General features: G+C 41.5%; 2 protein-coding genes across 4 annotated transcripts; both read left to right on the forward strand.

Annotated features, from left to right (window-relative positions):
* The first annotated feature begins 1,968 nt into the window (after positions 1-1,968).
* LOC102718972 (protein LOW PHOTOSYNTHETIC EFFICIENCY 1, chloroplastic-like) lies at positions 1,969-4,196 on the forward strand. The gene is made up of 2 exons (XM_040529222.1): positions 1,969-2,100; positions 2,200-4,196. The coding sequence occupies exons 1-2, from the start codon at positions 1,969-1,971 to the stop codon at positions 4,060-4,062; spliced, it is 1,995 nt and encodes a 664-aa protein (XP_040385156.1). The 3' UTR covers positions 4,063-4,196.
* Positions 4,197-8,897: 4,701 nt separating this feature from the next.
* Positions 8,898-13,698, forward strand: LOC102719253 (ultraviolet-B receptor UVR8). 3 transcript variants are annotated; one of them, XM_006663884.3, is made up of 6 exons: positions 8,898-9,132; positions 10,114-10,434; positions 10,510-10,859; positions 10,949-11,350; positions 11,895-12,273; positions 13,151-13,698. In XM_006663884.3, the coding sequence occupies exons 2-6, from the start codon at positions 10,207-10,209 to the stop codon at positions 13,394-13,396; spliced, it is 1,605 nt and encodes a 534-aa protein (XP_006663947.1). In that variant the 5' UTR covers positions 8,898-9,132; positions 10,114-10,206; the 3' UTR covers positions 13,397-13,698. The 3 variants fall into 3 exon arrangements, with proteins under 3 accessions (XP_006663947.1, XP_006663949.1, XP_006663948.1); XM_006663886.3 differs by lacking the exon at positions 8,898-9,132 and adding an exon at positions 9,166-9,340; XM_006663885.3 differs by lacking the exon at positions 8,898-9,132 and having other exon boundaries at positions 9,602-10,434.
* The last annotated feature ends 2,420 nt before the right edge of the window (positions 13,699-16,118 follow it).

Raw genomic sequence — 16,118 nt, forward strand, 5'->3', positions numbered from 1 at the left:
AAAATTAAAAAAAAAGTTTTGTAGGACCCACCTACGACACCTTGTATTGGGGAAGGGTAGCCTTATCCTACGTGGCATGGTAGGACTCCCATGTGAGGAGCCTGCATATAAAATGCCCTTGCCCTAAGGTCCAACGATCTGGACCATCAGACAAACAAAATAGGAGAAAGTAGACTGAATGGCAGTGTGAATGACATGCAAGGAAGAAGCTCTATCAAACAATGTTAATAGTAATGTAACTTCTGGTACACTGATACTGTCATAGACTGTTTGCCCTTCAACCCAAAGTGATGTGATCAGGAACTAATAATCTAAGGCCCTGTTTAGTTTCAAAATCATCACATCAAATCTTTAGACATATAAATAAAGCATTAAATAGACATGAATACTAAAACCAATTACACAGTTATGGAGAAAATCGTGAGACGAATCTTTTGAGCCTAATTAGGGCGTGATTAGCCATAAGTGCTACAGTAACCAACATGTGCTAATGGCGGATTAATTAGACTCAAAAATTTGTCTCGCGGTTTCTAGGCGGAATCTGAAATTTGTTTTATAATTAGACTATGTTTATACTCTAAATGTATGTCTAAACATGTGATGTGATGTTTTTGTAAAAAAATTTTGCAAACTAAACAAGACCTAAAATGTCTGACCAAGATAGAAATAGAGAGCAGTAGGCTAGATGGCAATGTGAATGACATGTAGTGAAGAAATCTAAGTTAAGCAATATTAAAAAAATATGTAATATATGACACTATAATATAACCATCAATCAAAGAGTGTTACCTTGCTAATAATCTCTCTTGTATCGCTAAACGGGTTACTTGTGCTAAATTATAATGATGCATTTTAATTGTTGTCTAATGTGTGATTTTATATTTGAAATGATACTTTAAACGTTCTTATTTTAAAATATATTATTAAATATATTATAGAGCCGCAACATAAGCTCGAACACATTACTAGCTAGAGGTTATTAACTCGTAACTTTGTTTAGTTTCCATATCTGTTTCAACTCTTAAATGGCAATCAATCTCATGCTTTTGAACCGTGGAACGTCGATGTAGGATTCTAGCAGGCAATGAGCCCTTATTGTTATTCAGAAATTTTGGATAGGACATCTACATTGGATCCAAATTACGCTGGATACCAATTGTCAGATTTACAAGTAGGCATCACCATTCAACTGTAATGTCTTATCCGATTTCAATATTTTAGAAAAAAAAAACTTTAGCTGGTTCTAGAATTAATTTAAAGGACTAAAAAGTAAACCAAGACGAAAATTGGTAATAGAAAACATACACTTTCCAGTAGGAAATATCACAATTCTCTTTAAAAATGATAAACAGGACGAAGTTCTTAGCAAGACTAGTTAGGATTTAGAAGCAGGTTCCCATCTCAGTGGTCACGACTCATGAGCTTTCTCTTCGGAAACAGTTTATAAAATATAAGAAAACTAATAAAATCCTGATAAATTTTGAAAATTTAAAATTCAGTTTAGATACCTTTTAGGTTGATTGAAAAAAAAGAGTTGTTCCTGTTGATTCGGTTCAGAAAATCCGGTTAGGGGGTGATCTTTTGATTTTTTACGAGAAAGTCAAACAACATATATATAAATAAAAAATATTTATAATACAACTTATATAACATGTGTGTTTTCAGAATATAATGAAAAAAATCTAAAATCAACATATTTAAAATAAAAAATTTAAATTTTGATTTATAAACACGAAGAATACGAACCAATTTCGTTGGGCTAGTAAACCCCGACACATGGACGACTGGGCGGGGGGCGCACATCCAATTTGATAAAAAAAAAAACACACGAGAAAACGTTGTGGTCGTCTACTCCCGACCGAAGGGCCGGGCGCACGGCAACTGCGCGAAAAACTTGTGGCCACCGCAGCAGCAGATAGCCTCCTCTTTCAGCGGTCACCAGAGCGCCCCGGACGCCGGACCACCCCGATGGCTTCCTCCCTCGCCGTCCTCCACCCCGCCGCCCACCTCCACGCCTCCGCCTCGCGCCGCCTCAACCCGCCCCCGCGCCTCCTCCACCACCACCCGAAGGCGGCCCCCCGACGCAGGCTCGCCGCCGAGGTACTTCCCGAACCCGAACCCCCCTGTACTGACCCGTCGTCCCCGTGAAATGAACGAGCGGCTTCCGAGTGTGACGCGCTCCGTTCTAGGACCCCGCAGTTCGCGGTCGGCGGCACCGGCGGCGACGGAGGAGGAGGAGGCGGGAGGAGGGCGAGGAGAGGGGGCGTCGACGTGGCAGCGGTCGGCGCGGCGCTGCGGGACGCCAGGACGGCCGACGACGTGGAGTCCCTGGTGAGGGGCTTCGTGGACGGCCGCGACGAGCACCTGCCGCTCCAGGTGTTCACCTCGGTGATCCGGGGTCTGGGCCGGGAGCGCCGCCTCGACGCCGCGTTCGCCGTCGTGGAGCACCTCAAGAGGAGGGGACGTGGCGGCACCGGCGCCGGCGTCAACCAGTTCGTGTACAACTGCTTGCTGGGCGCGGTGAAGAACAGCGGGGAATTTGGGAGAATCCGCGACGTGCTTGCAGACATGGAAGCACAGGGGGTTCCCTCAAACATTGTGACATTCAACACTCTCATGTCCATCTACGTCGAGCAAGGGGAGATTGATGAGGTCTTCAGGGTGTTCGCCACCATCGAGGGCCGTGGGCTGGTGCCCACGGCGGCGACATACTCGACGGTGATGTCGGCCTACAAGAAGGCCGGTGACCCGTTCGCGGCACTCAAGTTCTTCACCAAGCTCAGGGAGATGTACAACAAGGGCGAATTGTCGGGTAATCCTGAAGACTGGGAGCGAGAATTTGTTAAGTTTGAGAAGCTGACCGTTCGTGTGTGCTATATGGCAATGCGGCGGTCTCTTGTGGGTGGTGACAATCCAGTAGGCGAGGTGCTGAAGGTTCTTCTTGGAATGGATGAAGCCGGGGTGAAGCCAGACAGGAGCGATTATGAGCGGCTTGTCTGGGCATGTACAGGTGAGGAGCACTATACTATTGCCAAGGAGCTGTACCAAAGGATCCGCGAGCGTGGCGATGGCGTGATCAGCTTGTCGGTGTGCAACCATCTAATTTGGCTGATGGGTAAGTCTAAGAAGTGGTGGGCAGCTCTTGAGATCTATGAGGATTTGTTGGACAAAGGGCCCAAACCGAATAACTTGTCATATGAGCTGATCATGTCGCATTTCAATGTTCTACTCAATGCTGCAAAGAGAAGGGGCATTTGGAGGTGGGGTGTTAGGTTGCTTGATAAGATGCAAGAGAAGGGCTTGAAGCCTGGGAGCAGAGAGTGGAATGCCGTGCTTCTTGCATGTTCTAGAGCAGCTGAAACATCTGCCGCAGTTGATATATTTAAGAGAATGATAGATCAAGGGTTGACACCGGATATAGTCTCTTACGGAGCGCTGCTTAGTGCACTTGATAAGGGAAAGCTGTATGACGAGGCACTCCGAGTTTGGGAACACATGTGCAAGGTAGGCATTAAGCCGAACCTACACGCATATACAATCTTGGTATCAATTTACATTGGCAAGGGGAATCATGATATGGTTGATTCTGTTCTTCGTGGTATGCTGTCAGCAAAGATAGAACCAACTGTTGTAACGTTCAATGCGATAATCAGTGCATGCGTGAGGAACAACAAAGGTGGCGCTGCTTTTGAATGGTTCCACAGGATGAAAGTTCAGAGCATCGAGCCAAATGAAATTACATATCAGATGTTGATTGAAGCTCTTGTGCAAGATGGCAAACCCAGACTTGCCTATGAGATGTACATGAGGGCTTGCAACCAAGGGCTTGAGCTTCCTGCAAAATCATATGACACTGTTATGGCGGCATGCCGAGATTATGGTTCCCTCGTAGATCTAAATTCTTTGGGCCCTCGGCCTGTAAAGAAAGCAGAACCCATCTGGATAGAGAACAAGTTTTCAAGTAGTTATTATGTTGAGAATCTCCCAAGCAGCACAAAGCATTTTGGTAGCACTGGAACATCTAGTTTATATAGATACAGAATGGAAAGATGGATCATGTAACATTCTCCGTCCCCTCTTATTTCTGAACATTCCAAACTCACTCCAACATCAAATCACCCTGAATTTTGTTTGTAAGTTGCCTAACTTGTAAACATTCGATCATTCATACATTAGTCGATTTATTATTAGTTTTACAGAATGTAGAAAATTTTCTCACGGAGTTTGGCATTGCTATTCCATTTTTGCTTATCTGCAATGAAAATTATAATTGTTTTATCTTCATGGTGAATCTTATATTCATTTAAACCCTGTTTGAAAATGAGGAAATCTTACATGATTTTCATGCAAACGTCTGAATGTCTCAAGTAGTCAAGTGAATCTTTACTACTTTCGTCCGTTCACCCTCCTCTCCCCCACGTCGCACAGCAGCACCCCCTCCCCTCTCAACGTGCGATCTGCACCCTCCCCACGTGCGATCTGTGCAGATCAAGTAAGATTAATTAAATTATCCTTCAACTAAACAATCAATTAACTTCATAGCCCATTGGTAAGGTTCTGTTCTCTCCAAAGAGAGATTATGGTTTCAATTCTCTCTTGAAGCATGATTAGAATAGATTTATTTTTTTATTATTGTACAAAGCTAACAAGCAAAATAATTTTATTTTATTTGTGTTTAAATTTTGTGACTAGAAATATTTTTTATATCTAATGTTTATGAATAAAAATATTTCGTTTATTTATAGAGTTTACCGATGGAATCTATTTTTCCTATATGTAATTTTAAGTAGAAGTTTGAAATTTTTTGTTCACTTTTATTTCATAAGAGAACCTAATCTAAGAAAAAAAATGCTTAGAAGGTTTCGTACTAAATACGAGAAATTACATTTTTTTCCATAGATTTTTTTACGGTACAATAAAAATGATTTTTTTAAATTTTTAATATTAGTGGGGTAAGTTAACAAAACCTTAAATTACATCGTTAAAATAATGACATAAATAATGCATGCATGCATGAGCCTCTTTCGTGCACTTACAAAATTAATATCGATGATGATGTGTTGAAGTATTCATGGATTCTTGAAACACAGAACATCTAAATGGAATCATTAAATGAGAACACAATTTACCTTTTACTTTTGTAAAGTCCAAGTAAAAGTACAATTAACGATAAATCTAGGATTGCAGTAGCATAATATGATTACATTCTACATTTTTTTATAAAAAAAAGCAGATTTCGCCTGAATAGGATGAGAAATTCATATCCAATACAGCTTTCGGTCTACCAGTCGAGAATTTGCATGGGTAGAAGGGCTTGCATATGAGGAAAGAAATGAAAAAAAAAGAAGAAAATGAAGGATAAAAGGAAGAAAAGGAAAAAAAGAGAAAAGAAAAACAAAAGGACAGGACGTGTGCCTCGAGATTTATGTGTCTGGTGCGCTGCAATGGCTGGCTCAAGATGCTCCTCGTCCTTCGCCGACGACAACAACGGTAGGGTTAGTGATACGGGCGCGTACCCGGGAAAATGCGATCTCGACCACCGAGTATACGTTGGTGAGCCTTGTGTGCCCTTTATCGTCGCCTATGTCTCCTTGAGCCCGCTCGAGCCTTCTCCGTCTTACTCTACTTGTCATCGTCGTTGGGATTGCCATGGCCACGAGGGGTGTCACCATGTCAAGGACCGGTGGCGCAAGAAATAGGTGCTTGCCACTGCAACCTATCTATATCTTTATAAATATAATCTTTTATTTGTCATAAAAATTTAGTTTCATTGCGAATCACGACCATAGGACTAGTCAAGGAAAATTTTGTCATTTTCGAACACAAATTCCTGCTGAAAACCCATCAAGTTCCAGTACCACAAGCTAAACTTATCAATTAGCCGTATGCATCAGGGGCAGCCGGTCTTTATTACTGCAATGGATTGTGTTCTCTGGTCAGAGGGTTCTGATTGCCAATAGTTTTGTACAATACAAACACTGAAATGTAAAAAAAAAAAAAACTGCAAATGAGAAAGAATAAACTCTTGCAACAGTTCTGATCGGCTTCTTGCATGTGACTGCTTACCTGCTCCTCTCTTCCTTAAATGGTAGTGTTCATATTTTTTTTCAAGAAAATTGTGAATGATGTAACTCACCAAAATTTTGTACTTAACTACTCAACTACTTTGCTTAAATGGGATTTAATTTTCAATAATAGGCGGAGGGGTCAAGCCGTTTAGTTAATGGAAAAACGTTTATCCTGAGAAATAAGTTATTCCCTCCGAAGTCATTTTAGGTTTATCTTATGTCAAATCTCTTTAAATTTGACCAATCTTATATAAAATATATAAATGTTCTAATACATGGAACGTCAAATTAGTTTTGTTAAATTTATCATTAAACATTGTTTTACAGTACATATTTATTGTGTTATAAGTATTGATATATTTTTCATAAACTTAGATAAATTTGAAGAGGTTAGATTAACCTACAATATAAAATAGAGGAAGTGTACCTAGTGCGGTTATTACTAAATTTAAATAAACTAAAAAAAATATTATGGGAGGAGTAGCAGCAGGATGATAAAATACTCTTGCAGCGGTTGGTTAACAAAAACAAGAACAAAAGCTGGCTGTTTAAGCAGACGGTTGCTTGACGCCACCGAACATATCCGTCGCAAGTAATTTGACCACAACCAACGACAAAGCACACTCCCGCACAACCAAAACCGTCCCGCCAGTGCCACCGACATGTGGGCCCCACGTCCCACACACTCCTCCTGGGCCCACATGTCGGTGTGATACTGTGTCATCTCCGTAGTTCCGAGAGCAAACTCCTCCCTGTCCTCTGCGTTTTTCTCCCCCATCGCCGTCGGCTCCTTTCCGTGGCGTCGACACCCCATCCACCCCGGATACCAAGGGGTGACGGCATATCCGTGAAGAAATAAAAATTATATACATATGACAAGAACAAAAAATAAAGGTTAGTGAAAAACTCCAAAATCAACTATAAATTTAAAGTTAAAAGTTTAAATTTTAGCTTGTAAGCATAAGCACAAGCAAAAGATAGGGTGCAAGGTTATGCTCTTTTATATCATACTAGTTACGTACAGGTGCTTCACAACGGAACTAAAATCCACATAAGAGCTAAAATGAATCAATTTATAGATTTAAGACATGTTACCGATTCCAGCGAAAAGATGTGCATTACTTTAAAATGAATATGTCATTTATATGCATGACAGGCCGAAAAGGAAATAAGAAGAAAAAACCCACCTCCTAAACAATAGAAGCTCCTTTTGTCCTACTCCGGTCTCGGCAAGCTGGTGCCGACGCAGATCAGCGATCGGGACTAGGTGGCGTTAGAAACACATTGTAGATAACGGCCGTGCTCGGCTACGCCTACATCGTCTAGGAGTTATCTTGAATGTCAGCTGCAGCACCATGAGCCTCAACGTCACCTTCGCCCCCTTGTCACGTCGGTTGGTTGCTAGGGGGCACCTCTAGCTCCCACTACTATGTGTTCGTGAACGACATCGAGACTGTGCCCATGCAGGATGTGTTCACGACGCTGGTACCCACCTTCGCCAATGACAACCGCTTGAGCGTGACACCTCTATAAGCTGACACGACCTTTTAGACTATGTACTTGGGACAATAACACCCCCTGTATGTTTGGCACACCCTTCGGTGTGATCTTCGAGAAGGACAACAACGTCAACATCCAGTACAATCTGCCATCCGTGCCACCGCACGTGACGCCGGAGGGCGTCTATGCAATGGCGAGGTTGATGGGCCTGCCAGCATAGAGGGGGTAGAGAAGCGGTGACGGTGGACTGTGTTGGTCGAGAACCGACGGAGAAGGTGGCGGACTGCACTGGTGGAGAAGCAGAGGCGGGGGCGGGGAAGAAGCTGCTAGGGCGGACGATGGCGGTGGAGTGTGTTAGTGTGCTGCATGTGTTTTTTTCGTGCGTGTGTGACGTTTTTTTCTTTATGGTGCGACGTGCAATATGTTTTTATTTTTCATGGGTGGATGGATGGACGAAACTCCCCTTTAAAGTAGTATAAAGATATTAAGATAAGATTTTTTTAAAAAACTAGACAGGTGAAAAAATTACACTGACAAAAAAAAAATGATCAACCTACAAGAACGAAGGCCCATCTTTGCCCCATCTTTCCACGTAGAACCGGCTCATCTCAGTCCACGATGTCTTTTTTTTTTATGCGTACGTGCATCGTGTACGAGTTGGGTGAACGGATTAACGAAACTCCTCTATTACACTATTATTACAGTAGTAAAAATTATTTGTTGGCTTTTACCTACACATATATTTTTAAAATGCTAAACTAGGTATTTTTTTAACTTTTTTATATAAATTCACCATCTCACCTCTATAAATAAATTTTTAATTTTATTGTTTAATAGTTATAAAAGAATTTAGATAATAATTCTTTCATCTTCTCTACTAATGAAAAAGCTAAGTCATCCATCATCCTCCCTATACTACATCACACAAAAACTATCATTTCAAAAAACCATAAAAAATCTAAGTGGTTTATTTAAAAAAATCGTTTCTTTTCTATATAGACATGTGTAGTCTATCATCAATATAGATCGGTTTCTTTACGTGCTTGTACGATTTATACTATGAACCTATCACAGTACAAGTATATTATAGTCTATTACTTTAAATTTAAAAATAGAGTCGTTCATATTTCTCTCCATGGCACAACAACAAAAACCATTATTTCTTTTGTTCGTGTATATTCCCTAATCAATTATATAGACCTACTTTTTTACGTAAACGTGTACACTGCTAGTTAGAAGAACCTCTTACTATGCAAGAATACATATTAACCCAAAGACAGCCGATGAGCAGAGAGAGAAGAGAGAGAGAGAGGGGGGAAAGGGAAGAAATATACTGCAGAAATACGCGCGGTTACCCATCGAAACAGCATCCTCTCCCCTCCTCCCCTCGCTTCTCCACGCACACACGCACGCACGCACGCCATCATTATTGGGAGGCTCGTCCCTGTCCATCGCCTGCTTCCTCCTCCGCCTCTCTCTCCCTCCCTCCCTCCTCCCCATTTCTTGGTTAGATTCACACCTCTCCGATCCCCCCCAGCAATCGGTTGCCCGACCAACCCCGTTGGTGCGTGCTGGTTGATTCTGCTTCTCGAGTCTTGTGTTTTTGGTGAATTCTGGGGGCTTTGGGGTAAGGATTTCCTTGTGATTTCCTGCGGGGGGTTGTTTGGGGAGTCTGTGTCGTGCGGTTCTTTGATACCAGGTTGGATGGACGACCGGAGCCGATCTTCGCGACGATCACGATCGTGGTGGTATTTCTGTTCGGATCAAAGATGGTATTTTTCGTCCTCGGATCATCAGCATGAAGGAGATTAGCATGGATCCTTTGTTGTTTACTCGAATTGGGGGTCCTTTTTTACTGATATTTGTTAGCGGGTGTGATCTTTTGCCGCCGATGATGCAGTTTGGAATCTTGCTTGTTTGTGTGCAGTACAGGTGAACTGTGGATATCGTTGATAATTGCTGCATAGGATAGGAAAGGTGGACTTTTTGGGGGTGGAGTTGGGAGGGATATGCTTTGTTTTGTGAGGGGGTGGGGGGGGGGGGGGGTGGAAGTGGCTCTCCTTGTCCTTTAACATTTCCATACTCCTGTTGCTGCATCAAGCTTCCTGCAATCAACCATGTCTTGCTGCAAAGCCTCATCACGACCGGCTATAGTGTTCTTGATTTTTTTTTTTTGGGGGGGGGGGGGTGTTACTGTTTTGTGATTTTAGTTCTTTCTTTCTTTGTTTCCTTGCTTTGTGGAGGTTGTGTTGCATCTGATGTACTGCCTGTTGGCTGTTTGCGTGCCACCCAGAAGAGTATGGCATCTGTGTCCGTTTGGTCAGGGTGATATGCTCTGTTTGATTGCATTGACTTTGGAAATGCTTTCAATTATTGATATGCTTTGGTTATTTATTTACAAGTGTTGGATGGATTCTTTCCCATCTACTTTACTGAATAGTATAGCATATAGTTGTTTAATTGTGCAAAGCTAAGGTGTGTTGATGAGCTTTGTTAATGGTGGTAGTTACATGTCATGGTTACGTTCATGCATTCCACATTGCAGAATGATACTGTACTTGATTCACTCTGGAAAGCGAGGATCACCACAAGCTTTGAGATAAAAGGCATAGGGCAGTGCAAGTTCCAGCCGTAGCGGATGGACGCCACGACCAGCAGTGGAGCTTCCTCCTCTCTGCCCCTCCACCTTATCATAGATGATGCTCTTGCCCTTGTTTCTCCGTTGCAGCAGTCGTTTCAGCGGTCGCAGCGCCATTGCTTTGGCGACTCTGCTCCTGGAGAATTCCCCTTGGCTGCAAACCCGTCAATTGTTCTCCATGTCCTCACATCATGCAACCTAGAACCTGATGACCTCGCCCACTTGGAGGCAAGTAGTGTTTTTATTGCTCCTCTCCAATGTAGAATTCGATATTGCAGCTGATGAAATTTGTGCTTGGCATAGGCAACATGCACGTTTTTCCGGAAGCCTGCCAACTTCCCTCCCGATTTTCAGCTGTCAATGTCAGAACTTGCAGCGTTGGATATGTGCCAGAAACGGGCGGTATTTAAACCGATGAATCAAGAAGAAAGAGAAATGTTTAAGCAACGCTGTGGTGGGAGTTGGAAGCTGGTTCTTAGGTTTATAATGGCAGGTGAAGCATGTTGCCGGAGAGAAAAATCTCAGGCGATTGCCGGGCCTGGTCACAGCATTGCTGTGACAACAAGCGGTGTGGTGTATACTTTTGGGTCCAACAACTCTGGCCAACTTGGCCATGGTACTTTAGAAGAGGAGTGGAGGCCACGGATTATCAGGTGCTCCTAGAATCCACAGTTATCATAACTTTAGTCGTGACACAAATGTACCTTAGAAAGAGTATTAAACATTGTTGGTGCTCCTATAGATCATTGCAGGGTATTAGAATTATTCAAGCGGCAGCAGGAGCAGGAAGAACAATGCTTGTAAGTGATGCTGGTAGGGTCTATGCATTTGGAAAGGATTCGTTTGGAGAAGTGGAATATGGGGCTCCAGGTTCTAGGGTTGTCACTACACCACAGATGGTGGAATCGTTGAAGGACATATACATTGTCCAGGCAGCAATTGGGAACTTCTTTACTGCAGTTTTATCTCGGGAAGGTCGCGTATATACATTTTCCTGGGGTAATGACATGAAACTAGGTCATCAGACAGAACCAAATGATGTTCAGCCTCATCTTCTAGCAGGCCCTCTTGAGAACATTCCAGTTGTGCAGATTGCTGCAGGCTACTGTTATCTCCTGGCTCTGGCATGCCAACCAAGTGGCATGTAAGAATTTTCACTCAAGCACTCAACCTATGGTCAATGCTGTGATGTATGGCATAGTGATATACAATTACTTTTATAAACTAAACATTTATTATTTGCATTTACCCTCATTCTTCACTATTCAGCTTTTTGACAGCAATGAGCTAATAGGTGAAGTAATGTTAAGTCTGTTTTACATTTCCATGCACTAGAGTACTGAATTGTATATAGGTAATCGTGGTGTAGTCCATTTAAATCCTGTTATAACACTTGAAGACAAAAGAATAATTCCCACAAAACTAAAATGACTTTTTTAGGTTCAGAAAAATAAGAAATAACTAACCTCTCATATTCTATTGTAACATATAAAAAAATGTTGACATTTTCAATGAGTTCGTCTTGTGCTTTGATAGACACGTGAACTAGTGTGCAGATTTTGATATTTTTTCCTATACGCCAGGATGTCTTAGATATTTTTTTAGATAATAGAAGATGAGAAATACAGCGTGTGTTAGATATGATAAACTTGATACTATTGAAATGTTTTTTCCTATTTATATTGCAGGTCTGTTTATTCTGTTGGGTGTGGTTTAGGGGGGAAGCTTGGCCATGGTTCTCGAACTGATGAGAAATATCCTAGGTTAATTGAGCAGTTCCAAGCTTTGAATATACAACCAGTGGTGGTTGCTGCTGGTGCTTGGCATGCTGCTGTTGTAGGTAAGGATGGACGTGTTTGCACCTGGGGATGGGGGAGGTATGGCTGCTTGGGTCATAATAATGAGGATTGTGAGTCTGTTCCAAAGGTTGTTGAGTCCTTAATCAATGTGAGGGCCATCCATGTAGCAACCGGAGATTACACCACATTTGTTGTATCAGATAAAGGTGATGTTTATTCGTTTGGATGCGGTGAATCGTCAAGTCTTGGCCACAACACTATAACCGAGGTTAGGCACTACTAGTATTCATGTTTCAAATACTTGGATTACTTTTGAGAAAAATATGGAGTTATATTGTCATTCTGTTTGTATATTTGGCTGTCAATGTTTTACGATTCTTTAGACAGTTCAGTAGTTTTTGTTTAACTAGCTAAAATGCCTGTGCTTTGCTACAAATAAAAGGAAATATATTATAATTTTTCCTAAAATAAATAAAATATATTTTCCATGAAATATGTTACCAATAATTTTCCATAGGAAATATCCATCTTTATTTGATTTTGTATGTGGCTATCTATTTAGATTTGATTGCTTCTTAATACTAAGAAGTTCAAAGGGTAATTTTGCTAAATTGTGATGTTAGTAGGCGGGGTGGTAGATTCACCGCCACCAACGCTACCTTTCTTTAAGGGAGTATAGATGATATACAAATAAATGCAAATTTCCAGTTAAATACCTATGAGAACAAACTATGTATTGCAGTTTACTGTTTTTTGTTTTCTCAGAGTATTGGCTAGTAATGTTCTGCCTTTTTGACACAAGATTGAGGGTCCATTAACCATAGTTTGTGAATAGGGCATTTCACATAGAGTGTCAGGAAGTACTATACTTTTTTATGTAAAATTTGGTAGCTTCAGATATTATCTGCCGGTATGAATAACTGCTGGTGTGATTTCATCTTTATTTTGGTGCTGTTTACCTTTTTGTCATGTGTTCTTACTTCTCACAATGATAATCTTCAGTATAAGGAGATAAACACATTTCCTAATATACCTTCTACTATTCTGTAACTTCCCTTCTTTCTATGCAAATTAGAATCAATACAACCTATTTCTTCTCTGCATCTGAAAATTCTGAATCTGATGTATAGTTTCTCTTTATCCAGGGTAACAATAGGCACACTAATTTCCTTAGCCCAAAGTTGGTGACTTCTTTGAAAAGAACGAATGAAAGGGTGGCTCAGATCAGCCTTACTAACTCCATATACTGGAATGCACATACATTTGCACTGACAGATTCAGGGAAGCTCTATGCATTTGGTGCAGGGGACAAAGGGCAGCTAGGCACTGAACTCGTCGCACAGCAAAGTGAGAGGGGGACACCTGAGCGTGTTGAAATTGATCTCAGTTAGTTCCAATGGCAACACCACTTATCTCCTTTTCACTTAAGATCCACTCCTCAGCCTTGACTTTCTAATTATTTGCATTGCTCGCACTTAGTTTGTTGCCTGTTCATCAGCCTCATTCTGCACTGCAGCTAATCCTTGTGAATATAGTTACCCTGAAGTAAAGTCTGTTGTTCATATGATTTGTTCGGTTTAGAAGATTTGTATATATGATTATCATGTAAATATAACAGTCAGGTCTCATTGCCAGTTTCCTTCAAACATAAGCAGCTGGTTTTAACATCCTGTGAAATTTACCCTTGACTCTACATCTGCACCATTTATCTGTGCTTTTAAACAAATGTATATATATTTATAGTTGATTTGACACTGTTGTGTAAGTGGTCAATCCTGTTGCAGCAAAGAGGGAAAACGAATACCGTTGCAGTAATAACCCAAAACATACGCTGAAAGAGGTTATTAAAATCATATGTCAGGGTTTTATGTGTACTAGCAAGATGCCTATGAAAATCACCTGCGAGGGTTTGTATGTGCTACCATGAGCCTACGAAAAGAACAAGATGAATAAACAGAAAAGCCTACGAAAATTTCTTTGTAATTAATATTTTTATTCTTACCAGATAAAACATGAATAGTACTTTATATGTGACTAACTTTTTTAATTTTTATACAAAAGTTTCAAATAAGACGAATGTCAAACGTTACACACGGAAAAACGAAAAATAAAAATATTATGGGACGTAGTGTCACATCCAGAAATTCCTTATACAAATTTTTGAATTTAATTGTGCATTAAAATCCCTGTCCAGAACCAGCTAGCGTACAAAAAAGACAATGTTGATTACATAACCATTCGTTCTTAGAAACAACTAAAATAACAACATTAATCTAATGAAAATACAGTGGAAAGATAACGTAGACTAGCTTCAGCGGCACGGCTTCAGTACATAGGCAAACTTCGACGGCGGAATAACTCACTCCTGGGAGTCACCTCCATCGGATTCAACATCTAGCTCTGAAGGGAGAAATTACGTAAGGCTGAGTACAAACCACCGTACTTAAAAAGTAGTATGGAATAGGAGTAATAAATGATGTAATGGATCCCAAAGGATAGGGTATGGTTAGTTGCAATAAAGCAGCATTTAAGTAAATAACAGAGGTTAAAACAGAAAGGTAATAACTAAGCAAATAAATAAGTAAGTAAATAACATTTGTAAAGTACCAATAACAATATCCAACGTTACACCTCGTTGCAACAGGCCCAACCACTACTTAACGTTACACCATGTTGCAGTGGCCCCAAGTGAAAGCTAGTTACCCAAGTCACTAAAGGTTCGACTAATCATAGTAAAGCTAGCAGTTCGCCCAATAATCACGGGCACGGCTATTCGAATAGGTTTTACTCTGATCAGAGGTGTACTACTATACCCATAAGACATAGCTCCACTACACTTGAACATGCGCCGACATACCACCATGGCATACCGGAAAGGAGACTATGATAGGACCTGTCGCATAACCCTCCCTATTTAATCGCACCACACTTCAGATTTCGCCCCCTCCTTTACACCAAGTCGGGCAGCCCATTCTTTTGCCTAGGCGAATCCGAAAGCAGCATAGGCCATCGTTACACCATAACTCCCATCCATACTCCATCACGCTCACCCTTGCATGGATACGTTGAATAGTTCGCAATTACACTTCAAATCCCACCGTTGCCCATTCTGGCCTGTGGTTAGCACGGAAGTAACTTCCAGGGTTTCCTGCGAACCTGGTCTTAATTTCCATGGGTGCGAATCTCAAAACCATGCACCCACGACCCACCATTATCCATATTTTAGTTGGCAATAACCCGAACCGGGTATTAAATGATCATCATCAACTATCTAGAGCTAGTAATGATTAATGTGTGATCCCATGAGCTACTTGTTCTAAGCACGGCTAAGCATTAACCTAGGCCTAATATCTATTCAAATTACCCCTAGTATAACATGAGTAAAGATGGATAAACAATAACATAGTAATAGGTAACCCGTAAAACAAATACAATGAGTACTTCAATTGAAACAATACATGTTTGAATAAACAAAGCATATATTTTGCAATAATAGGTTCAATATGATCAAAATGAATGCCACTGGGGTACCTCAGCAATGATTTGGAAGTAAACCGGAGCGTCGACGGGCTCCGAATCGAAGCGTCAAAGCGCAAAAATAAATAAAGCAGGTACAGACTCTACTGAAACATAACAAGAAAGTATTTTAATGCATTATTGGCAATTTTATGAATTTAATGGAATTTGAATGGACTTAAACGGAGATCAGATGAATTAGTTATGGATTTTAGAAGTTTTATGGATTTTTTAGACTAAATAGAAAGTCCTAAATAGATTTATTGCGCAATAAAGGGGGCTTGCCGACCTCAGCGAAGGGAGTGGTGCGCTGACAGGGAGGGGTGAAGGGAGGATGACGTGTGGGCCTGAGGAGGAGAGGAGAAAGGAAGGGATGGTGGCGGCTGACAAGGGGGCCCCAAGGGACCGAGAGAGGGGGAGACCGACGGGTGGGGCCCGTTGGTAGGGGCACAAAACAGAGAGGGGGGGGGGGAGGGGGGACGGCGGCGGCGTCTGGCCGGCGACCGTGCCGAGAGGAGGGAGGCAGAGGGCGGTGACTTCGTAGCGGACCCGACGGCGGTGGGGTCACGTCGGCGATGGCGAGGCAAGGGGAGTGAC

The sequence above is a fragment of the Oryza brachyantha genome, chromosome 12 (assembly GCF_000231095.2).
Source record: "Oryza brachyantha chromosome 12, ObraRS2, whole genome shotgun sequence".
Lineage (NCBI taxonomy): Eukaryota > Viridiplantae > Streptophyta > Magnoliopsida > Poales > Poaceae > Oryza > Oryza brachyantha.

Bases quoted from the DNA above. Each gene is read 5' to 3' on its own strand.
- LOC102719253 (XM_006663884.3), top strand. From the start codon at position 10,207: ATGGACGCCACGACCAGCAGTGGAGCTTCCTCCTCTCTGCCCCTCCAC. The intron at 10,860-10,948 runs GTGCTCCTAGAA...GTGCTCCTATAG, and splicing joins TGGAGGCCACGGATTATCAG to ATCATTGCAGGGTATTAGAA. The intron at 11,351-11,894 runs GTAAGAATTTTC...TTTATATTGCAG, and splicing joins GCATGCCAACCAAGTGGCAT to GTCTGTTTATTCTGTTGGGT.
- LOC102718972 (XM_040529222.1), top strand. From the start codon at position 1,969: ATGGCTTCCTCCCTCGCCGTCCTCCACCCCGCCGCCCACCTCCACGCC. The intron at 2,101-2,199 runs GTACTTCCCGAA...AGGACCCCGCAG, and splicing joins GACGCAGGCTCGCCGCCGAG to TTCGCGGTCGGCGGCACCGG.